The 10,547-nt window shown below is 38.1% G+C and overlaps 1 protein-coding gene and 1 long non-coding RNA gene across 2 annotated transcripts; one reads left to right on the top strand and one right to left on the bottom strand.

Annotated features, from left to right (window-relative positions):
• Positions 1–743: 743 nt before the first annotated feature.
• LOC104605192 (Calcium-binding EF-hand family protein) lies at positions 744–1,704 on the top strand. Its single transcript, XM_010269838.3, has one exon. The coding sequence runs from the start codon at positions 1,079–1,081 to the stop codon at positions 1,529–1,531; it is 453 nt and encodes a 150-aa protein (XP_010268140.2). The 5' UTR covers positions 744–1,078; the 3' UTR covers positions 1,532–1,704.
• A 3,099-nt stretch (positions 1,705–4,803) lies between these two features.
• Positions 4,804–9,856, bottom strand: LOC104605193 (uncharacterized). Its single transcript, XR_016077247.1, has 7 exons — positions 8,900–9,856; positions 8,729–8,811; positions 8,565–8,601; positions 6,473–6,720; positions 5,540–5,609; positions 5,230–5,425; positions 4,804–5,147 (listed from the first exon to the last, which is right to left on the bottom strand). It is a non-coding gene; the product is annotated as an uncharacterized LOC104605193 (long non-coding RNA).
• Between the last annotated feature and the right edge of the window lie 691 nt (positions 9,857–10,547).

The raw sequence follows: 10,547 nt of genomic DNA, 5'->3' as shown, positions 1-10,547 counted from the left end.
GAGACATTGTGGAACCCGAATCGGGATCTCTTGCCCACATTTATCGCAGCCATAAATGGAAAACATCTCATCCTCTATATAGTATTATGCAGGGGGAGATGTACCCAGTTCACCATGGATAGCCTATTATGGGTAGGCATGGGCAGAAGATCCGGAGTCGTGGAACCCACCCACCCATCTGGAGATTCTGGACTTGACTTCTAAAATCTACACTATAACCGAAATTCGGTGCTACCGCTCCATCATTTACAGTTGTCACGTCTCGACATGGTCCCCAACATTTTGGGGAAAATGCCAACCAACTCCCAACCCATCCTCCTGCCAACTCCTTTTTCCAATTCCCATTGCACCACAGCAATTTTCCAACTGTCATCGTCCGCGTTTGGCGGGAGGAGGTGTCATGGACCGGGTTATATTCGAGCGACTTGAATTGATATCAATCCGACCCATCCCAGTAACAGTGCGCCAGTGCTCATGTACTTCCAATATTAACTCCAACGTCTCTCGTATTATTTATATCCGTTATTAACGGCCATTTTTTCTGCCCCTCTCCCCATTTTAAAATTCAAAAATGGAAGAAGAAAAATGAAGCAAACCAAAGTACCAAACCACTAACAAAGCGCGTCCCAACAAGGCAATAACTAAAAAACGCGTTTGGTGTATTTGTTTTACAAAAAAAAAAACTAAAAAACGCGTTGAAATCGAAGACAGCTTTATTTATTGCTTTTAATAAAGAGAAAGAAGAAAAGCAACGAAGAAATCAAATTAGTGATCGATCCAGCCGTTGTTGTAGGACCCCAATGCCTCTTCTAAGCGCCTATTTTTTCTCCGCTCTTCTTTCTCTCAACAACAACAACTCCGACCACAAATTCTCTCTCCATGCCAACCGCTCTGTCAACGATTTTCCATCTTTACATTCTTCTTAATTCAATCCTCCTCCTTTTTTGTCCCCAAGAAACTTAGATCATTTCTCGCTCCCTCTCGGTTCTCCAATTCCCAGCGCCAAACTAGTAGCACAGAAGAACCACCCAAGCAATCATCCCTACCTACGTCGTCGTGGTCGTTAATTCAGCAAACAATGGAGACGGCAGAGCTGAAGCGGGTGTTCCAGATGTTCGACAGGAACGGGGATGGCCGGATCACAAAGAAGGAGCTCAATGACTCGCTGCAGAATCTGGGCATCTTCATCCCCGACAGCGACCTCGGCCATATGATCGAGAAGATCGACGTGAACGGAGATGGGTGCGTGGACGTTGAGGAGTTCAATACATTGTATAAGACGATAATGGACGAGCGGGACGAGGAAGAGGACATGAGGGAGGCATTCAATGTGTTTGACCAGAACGGAGATGGGTTCATCACGGTTGAGGAGTTGAGGTCGGTGCTGTCGTCGCTGGGGCTGAAGCAAGGGAGAACCGTGGAAGATTGCAAGAAGATGATAAACAAGGTGGACGTGGATGGAGATGGGATGGTGAATTACAAGGAGTTCAAACAGATGATGAGAGGAGGGGGGTTTGCTGCTTTGAGTTGATGGGATTTGTAGGGGATTCATGTATATAATTTCGGAATTAAACTCCGGGGGCCTTTGTCATCAAGATTCAAGAATTAATACGTCACATTCAATCTGTGGGTTAATTGATTTTTTGTATTTGTGTGAATTGGTAATGGTTTTGATGTTGCTTATCTATATATTTCTTCACTTTCATCTTGGTCGGATCTTGAAACCAACCGGTTATGTTTGATTCTGGTTACCTGGTTTAGACCCGATTAATTAGGTGCCATTTGGTAAGTCTTTTGTGGGTTTTTACATAAAGATTTTATAGTAGTTCAACGTTTGGTTGGAGGTGCATATTTTTGTATGAACACGAGACAAAAAAGGCGAGAAGTTTTATTTATAGTTTTTCGAAACAAGTTTGAATTGAGCTTTTAGCATCTTTGGGGGTGGAATCTTTCAAGAGATAGATCTTCCCCCAACAACACGATAAAAGACGAAAACTTAAACCGACAACCCATGCAGTTCAACCATCTGGGTCAAATAGATTGACCCATGATGTCATAACTAAAATTACTAAAATAAAAATGCTATATAATGATATGTTTATACATACATTTTATAATTCTTTGTATTTTTCATGGTTTTTAAAATTAGATCGGACCGGAAAAACTGGGATGTTTTACCCCAAAACCGTTATTTCACCAAAAACCGTTGATTTGGTCAACAAACCGCTAACTCGGGTGGTCAAACCATTCGAACTGTCCAACAATTTTGGCCGTTTTTATTTATTTTTATTTTTTTTGTCAGAAGGGGCGATACGTTTGGTTCAAATGGCCAGGCAGATCGACCCGAGAACCGAATCCCTAATAGTTTCGTTATCCGGTTCGGTTTTAAAAACCTTGGTATTTTTACAAAAATATTTTATAGATTAACCAAACCATGGGCTTTTTTTTCAAACCAAGTCGGTGGTACCGTTTTTTGGAAAACTAGTAACTGAAACTGAACTAAAGTCGATCAATTAACTAGTCAATTGGTTCGGTTAATCTCTAGTTTGGTTCGTTGGTGTTCATAGTATTATATATAATAAATATAAAATATTATATTATAAATAATAAATAATATATTATATATTATAAATGTATATATTTATAATATAATACATATATTCATTTATAATATATATAATATACATAAATATATATATATATATATATATATATATATATATATATATATATATATATAATATAAATATATGTATACCATTAACTGAAACCAAACCGATCGGTTAGGTAAGTCAGATTTTTCAGTTCGATTCCATCGGTTAAGTTCGATTTTTCAGTATTTCTTGCTTACGCTTATCCTTAGCAGTAAGTGAGTCAGAACCAAGGTTTTAAAATCTAACCCAGAAACGGAACCGTTCTGGCCACCGGTTTCTGGGTCAACGGTTTGACTGTTAGAGTCAAACGGTTTGAGCATCTTACCCTTTAGATTGAAATATTAGGGTAAGATGCACATTATATAAGAGAAAATAAGGGTTGTTTAAAGAAAATTGTCGGCTGAACTGAAAGAGTTTAGAAGAAGAAGAGGAGGACTTGCAGGCTTGCAGCGGTGACGACGAACTACAACGGCTTTCTCAATCTCAAATCTCACTCTCTCTCACACCTTCTCACACGAGATTTCTCAGTCTCAAATATGAGATTTCTCAGTCTCAAATATGAGATTTCTCAATCTCAGAGGTTTCTCAGATTTGAGATTTCTCAATCTCAGAGATTTCTGATTTCTCAATCTCAGAGATTTCTCGGATATGAGATTTGAGCAACAAACCGTTCTCTAGGTCGAACGATTTACCAGTCAAATTGTTTGGGTCAACGGTTCGTTGACTAATTCAACGGTTTTGACCAAATACTCTGTTTGGGGTAAAATAGAACCAATCACCTAAACGGTTTCCAGTCCGAACGGTCTAACCGTCCGAATCAACGAGGGTTCGAAAACATTGGTCAGAACCATCAAGGGGGGACTCAAATAGCATAGAACCAACAAACTACACTAATGTTTTTAAGAATAATAACTCAAAGTACACTGTTAGCAAACATCATAGGGATATACCTTGAGACAGCAAGCAAAACATCCTTCCCTTCAAAAAGACGAAGGTGGTTCAGACTTTTAAATGAAGAGTTTTTGATCTCAACCACCCCAAAGAAAGAAAAATAAAAGAAAATGCAAGGGAGTATATAGACATCAAGGCTTCCCTTCAAAAGACGAAGGTGGTTCAGACTTTTAACTGAAGAGTTTTTGACCTCAACCACCCCAAAGAAAGAAAAATAAAAGAAAATGCAAGGGAGTATATAGACATCAAGGCTTTGACTATGTGCATGAACACTCAAATAATTCAAAACCCAAATCTCATAAGAGGATGGCGATGGAGAAGGGAGAACCGAGTAGAGTCAGCGTATTAATCTCTCCCAGAAGGAAAAAGATAGTATCATGGTTTTTAAAACTGGACCGGATAAAAAAAAAATCGGGACCGGTTTCATTTTCCTCAAAAACCAGACTTTCCCCCAAAATTATTGATTTTGATCCACAAACCGCTGAACTGGGCAGTTAATCATTTAAACCGTTCAAAAGATTTTAACCATATTTTTATTTTTTTGAATTTTTTTACTTTTTTATTAGAATGGGCCAAGCATTTGATTCAAATGGTCAGACTGTTTGACCCGGTAACCAGACCCCTGACTGATTCGATCAACGGATCGGTTTTAAAAACCATGAATAGCACAACAGCTGAATCTCACTATATTAATTGACAACTCAAACATGGTTTGGTAGTGCCATCGCGCACAGAGTTAACGTATCGTGGAAAATAACTGGTATGCATAAAACCGCTAGGAAATGGATACTTCTTGCTATCCTTTGCGTCTCCCCACAAAGCATGTCATAGAAAATGGACCATGGTTAGTAAATGCTAAATAGATGTGTTTGGTTCGAGGGAATACAAGTCTGAAATCGGAATTAGAATGGCCCATTCCGATTCTTGCCATTTGATTGGTCGGAATGAGAATCTCATTCCCATTCTAGGTGGAATGGGAAATGACCATTCCTGACTCCTTTCTAGAGAATGTAATTCCCATTCCCATACATTTATTTTATTTATTTTTAACATAAAACCCCTTTTCAATTCCAACCCTTTGTTCTAAAATTTGAAGACTATAATCAGGGTCCGTTTGATTCGCAGCCGGAGTCGGAGCTGTTTGGTTCAACTAGAAGCTGAAATCAAAATCAGCCAAAGTTTTCAATTCTGCCTCTGTTAAAAGAACCTCAAAAACATCCACTAATTATATATTTTCAACATATACACGCATTGAGAATTCATGTAATTAAACCGGTTCTGTCATAAGAACTTCCATCTGATGACATCTTTAAAATCAAATCATTCTCACTAACAATTATGATTTATGAATTATATCTAATAAAACATGAACAAATTCATGGTAGTTCACAGTACCTAAATATTGCACCAAACAAGAACAAAACTCACGAAAACAAAATTGCCATGCCACTTGAACGAGTGCCTGAAATGTCAAATTCAACATGAATGCAAGAACGATCAGATTCTGGGGTGTGAAGTTCTCTCCGCACAACCACATTAGACCTTCATTCAAATAGGACATGATTCAGATTTGAAAAGTACTATACTGAACTTAAAATCCAGAATTCTTAACTTCCACTAGTACCTGCATGGATGTTGAATATCATATACAGCATGACCATTTATTTGCATTACTCCAGTTATTGCCTTTTACTGGCACATCTGCAGGATCATAAAATATGACCCGGTACTCTGGAACAGCAGCAGTGTAAGGAGTGGAAACAGATGTATCATCCTCATCCCTCAGCAGCTGATCCAACTCAGGCCATACCAATTCTCGCCTATAACAACAATAGTTGAAGCCATGCCAAACATTTTAATACAACATAATGAAGAAAGTAAGGATGAAGCAGAAAAATATATCAATTCAAAAAAGCAAGAAAAATTCGTAGTACCATGTTGCAAAGTCATCTTCAATACACTGATCATCATATCCAAGACCCACAGGGACAAGTCGTTTCCCACCTATTAAAGCAAGAAAGCTTTATAAGAATTCAAGATAAGAGCTATAGATTTGACTGGGTATAATAATACAAAATTTCATATATTGTATATACTTTCTAATGTGATTTATGCATTTTGGTTAGCTTGACAAATACATACCAATATAATGATGTATGTATTAATTCATTTGTAAAAAATATTCTTCACACACATCTTGTGGTGGATCAAATTTAGATAACTTAACAAACAAATGAGTATGCTTAACTAGTCAAAATTCTACTAAAGAATAATGAGGCATATTGATAACAAGTAGTTACATTAACTCGATCTGTTCACAATTCAGAAGTTGTGTTAAGTATTTGTGCTTTAAATTAAGTGGCTATGCCTCATGAGCTTACCACAAGCATTCATCGGCATGGCAGTGTAGGAAAAAGCAATGACAAAGCCAAACATCTAATCTTGAAAACAAATTGTTAAACCAAAATCTGATTAATTGGCTGCTTGTAGTTAACAAAGTACTGAATTTATTTGATTGAATACCTAACCAACCACCCAACAGCAATAACAATAGAAAAAATACTAGGTACTACTGTTGCTGATCCTCAAATTATTAGATTACGAAATTTGGTTGCATATGCTAATATAAAATAATTAATGAAAAAAAGAGTTAACACTCCATTACACATTGGTAGTTGATAAAGGATTGAGAGATCCATCATATGAATAGTCAAGCCCTGCAGGTAGGTTGGGCGAAATTTCATAAATTTATCTCTCTTCCATATGGGAATCACATTCCTTATTTTAGAAAACTGCATTTTCAATTATCAATTTTGAACCATAAACCAGACCAGATCTAAAACCAAAAGAGTAGGAGAGGGATATACCTGATACAGAGTAGTAGTAACTCCCAATGAAGGTGTTCACGCTCAAGGAGATCTCCAAAGACTGCTCCCACTGAAGATGACACAGTGTAGATTGTAGCAGAATCAACAGGGTGGTCCTTAAGCAAGAACCTGATTCTTCACCAAGAATTTGATGGAGGGCGAGTGAGCACGACTTCAGATCAGTTTTTCTCCAAAAACTGATATCAAGAACCTTTCTTGATCGCTCCTATAGGTGGAGATCGAACTGGCTATGGTGGCAACAGTAGGAAAGGCAAGAGCAGAAAATGGCATCAGTCTAACTATATGGTGTCTTCTCTCTTGTATCAGTAATCTGATTGGTGAACTGGGGTTCGCCCTTCTCCTCTATTTATAGCTTTAAAGAGAGGTTCTCCTAATCCCATTAGAAGTTTCCTAATCCAAATCTTGTATTTGTATCTAGACTCTCTTTAAGAGATAAGTATAATCCGTTATCTTATATGCAGATAAAGATCAACCCTCCTAATCTTATTAGGAATTTCCTAATCCAAATCTTTATTTGGATCTGGACTCTTTGAATGGATAGGGATAACTCCTTATCCCATCTGTTGATCTAAATCCCAGAATTGCCCATTCTTTAATTAATCATATTAAACCAGTTTGAATTGGGCTTTAGGCCCATTAAGTCCATGTGCTCTCTTATCTTCCAAACTGCTGCTTAGTTGGGTATCCTTGTATGGCATGGGACCCAAACATTGATCTACACATCAGCCACATGGGTTCAGCCCAACCTCTATTACAAGGCCTGGCCGAATTCACTGTATGAAACAGTGAACCCCTGAGTCTATCACCATGGGCTCTTAATAGGCCCAACATTTACACTAAATGGTCCCTAGGTCAAGCCACCTTATAAAAACCCAAGGACTGTGGGCAAATGCAAGATTAGTACATCAGGTATTATCCTCAATGGTCTTACACTTAACCTCTCAGCCCATATATATATATATATATATATATATATATATATATATATATATATATATATATTATTGCAAAACTAATTTCAACAGTTGAAATCGGCTGCCAACAGCTTTGGTTTCCATCAGAGAGAGTGCATCCCTGATCATTCTCTTTGTCCGACAAAGGGGTTGATCCTGTCACTATGATCACCTACTCAGATGAATTCTCGGACTGTCTCAACATACCTAGGTTTTGACCCCCTCTAAGGATCTCACTGATTGGCATATCAAAGATAGCCCAATCCGACACCTAGTGCAGTATCATAATCGAGTCTAGGGGTCAGGTGTAACATTCCAGTTTTGCACATATATCTCTAAGGTCTAGGGCAATACTGGAAATCTGGTCTGGTTCAGGGTTTCAAGAAAACCCACACTGCATGTACCTCAGGTCTCACCCTGGTAGCTGAGACAAGCCACCCCAACCAACTTAGCGGCACATCAGTGTCAGCCTTGGCAGGATAAATATCCCCAAATCTATCCAATGACTGAAGATTCTAAACTAACACGAGTCTCATATGTGTCCAGTTTAAGGGTATTACACAGAAACACACCATAATAACATGAATCAAATAGATACTTTATTCATTTACATTAAATGTCATAATGTACATCATTCTGATTGGAGCTAAGGGCATACACTATCTAACAGTTGAGTCATTATAGTTATAATTGATATTATCATCAATTTATCACTGATTAGAATTAACAAGGAAAGCATGATCATCCATACCATCTGATCATGGGCAAATAGGAAAATAGTTATAAAAGCACATATATAAGTGCCAATGTGATATCAACCATTAGAATGAATCTCCAATGGTATAAAAGAAAGAGGAAACATCTATGTGCGACACTAAAGATGTGGTTCACGCCAGTTACCAAACCCATATAAAGAGTGTCTTCCAAGATCCTAAACGTATAAAAGGTGTTATTGTACTTATTCATGCTAACAGCAATGGCCAGTTGAAATTTTGATGAACAAATCAGGGAGGATAGGCAAAAGGGAGAAGATGATTCTAAAAGCAAATCCAAAGAGCAGTGCTTCTCAAAACCAAGAACCCTGTTAAATTCATAGCAAAGAGGTCAAACAAACATACCCTGTTCAGCAAGGAGCTCATCCACATCCTTTGCCACCTATTTTCCCCATAAAACATAAAGATCAGAATTTAAAAGTGAGGTAAAACAACAATATGAGAAATTTAATAATCGAACGAAGACCAAAACAATGATAGAAGTTTCATAGTCGATTTTCCTTTCCTACCTATTGAAATGCTCATATTGCCTGTTACCGAGACCAAACACTCCGAAAGTAAGTTTCTCAAGCCAGGTTCCCCGCTCTTTTCTCTGCATATCCATCCATTAACCACAGTTAGAACCAATCAACACAATTATCAAAACATGACAAAAGTAAGCTTTAGTTCACAATATTTACCTCAGTAAACAGATAACCACATTCTTCTCCACTGCCCTGTCACTAGGAAGGTTTGGTGTTTCTTCCTAAACTTGGTTATGGCTAGGTTTTCCCTGAGAAGGTAGTGGACCACCTGTGGCAGTGGAAAGGCAAAGGTCTAGGAAAAAAAGGAACGGTATATTGGAGTACAGTGACACATGCAATCCTTTGGGGTATTTGGGAAGAATGGAACAGCAGAGCCTTAGAAAACAAATTCAGAAATGTGGAAGACCCAATCTCTTACATAACTTTCCTCTGTAACCTTTGGGTGGTTAATTCTGAAGCTTTCAAAGGTCTGTCTCTAAATGACCTCCAAAGTAACCTTCCAGCCATCCTACAGTCCTCTCCTAGAGCTGAATCAACCATGAGAAGCCTTATTATGGAAGAAGGTGGGATGATCCTACACTTTGATGGTAGTGCCCAAGGATCTACCAGCCAAGCAGGAAATGGTGGTGTCTTCTGTGGGGGATCAGCTGGGCTTATAGTGGTCTGATTGGGAGAGTTGATGCTATAAAAGCAGAGGTCTTGTCAGCACTTGCAGGAATTTGGCTTGCTAAACAGTTGGGCTTTTGCTCCTTAACTATAAAAGGGGACTCTGCAAATACGATAGCCTGGCTAAGGGAGAAGGAAGGAGGGCCTTGGAGATTTGCTCATCTGCTAGTTGAAGCTCAAGATATCTTAGAGTCATTGAATGTAAATCTGGTCTGGATTCTTAGGGAGCAAACCACTGTTGCAGACATCATTGCAAAATCAGGGGTTTCTAAGGAAAGTTTGTATAGTGACTTCTGCTTACCTCTATAATCCTGCCTCAGCTGCTTTAGCTTGTAATACATTTTCTCATGTACTTGTTCCTGTTTTAATTTAATAAAAGTTACCTTTGCTAAAAAAAGCTATGGCAGAAAATAGATATGAAACTCCTTTAATGACATTCTGCAATGATAATAATTACAGAGTGCTTTACAAGACTGTCAACCTGTATCTATAGACTAAGTAAGAAATGAAACCACACTTCTTATTTAGATTCAAACTCCAATAGAAAACAGTGAAGCGACCCTCCATGAGCACCTTGTTACTTAGGCATTGCCTTGACAGTGTTAATGACTAAACCGACATGGGCAAACTTGACATAAAGAATCTATTACTGTGGATGGAACAAACAGCCAGGTGGTCCACTAGTCAACTTGTCTTTGACTTTAACCAAATTTTTGATAATAAAAAATTTTACTAAAAGAAAAAAAAAAGAACATACTCTGGTGATAAGCAATCACTTAGAAAATTGAAGTAAGAAAAAACCCTTCTACCTCATCCCCACAACACATTAACTGAAACAACACCACTAATAAATTCCCAACAAAAATCGCTGCACTCTTCCCCCTAAGCAACAACAACCACACTACAGACCAATAAGCCACTCCAGAGCAATAACTACCCTAACAACCCAATTGACCGAATACAAGCTCCAACCCAATGAGCAATGCACCCCTGCAAGTCTCTACCCGAAAGATTTAAAAATTCATCAACTCTCCCCTCATTATGTATACATAATGGGACCATTATGTATATATTTTTCTATAAAACTGCTATAGGATGGATGCAACTGTGTAGGAATCTTAGTTGAATTCATGAAATT

This window comes from Nelumbo nucifera, chromosome 1, assembly GCF_055504915.1.
Source record: "Nelumbo nucifera cultivar China Antique chromosome 1, China Antique-T2T, whole genome shotgun sequence".
NCBI classification, from domain to species: Eukaryota; Viridiplantae; Streptophyta; class Magnoliopsida; order Proteales; family Nelumbonaceae; genus Nelumbo; species Nelumbo nucifera.
Note: the sequence above shows the minus strand (reverse complement) of the source record. Positions and strands in the feature narration are given on the sequence as shown.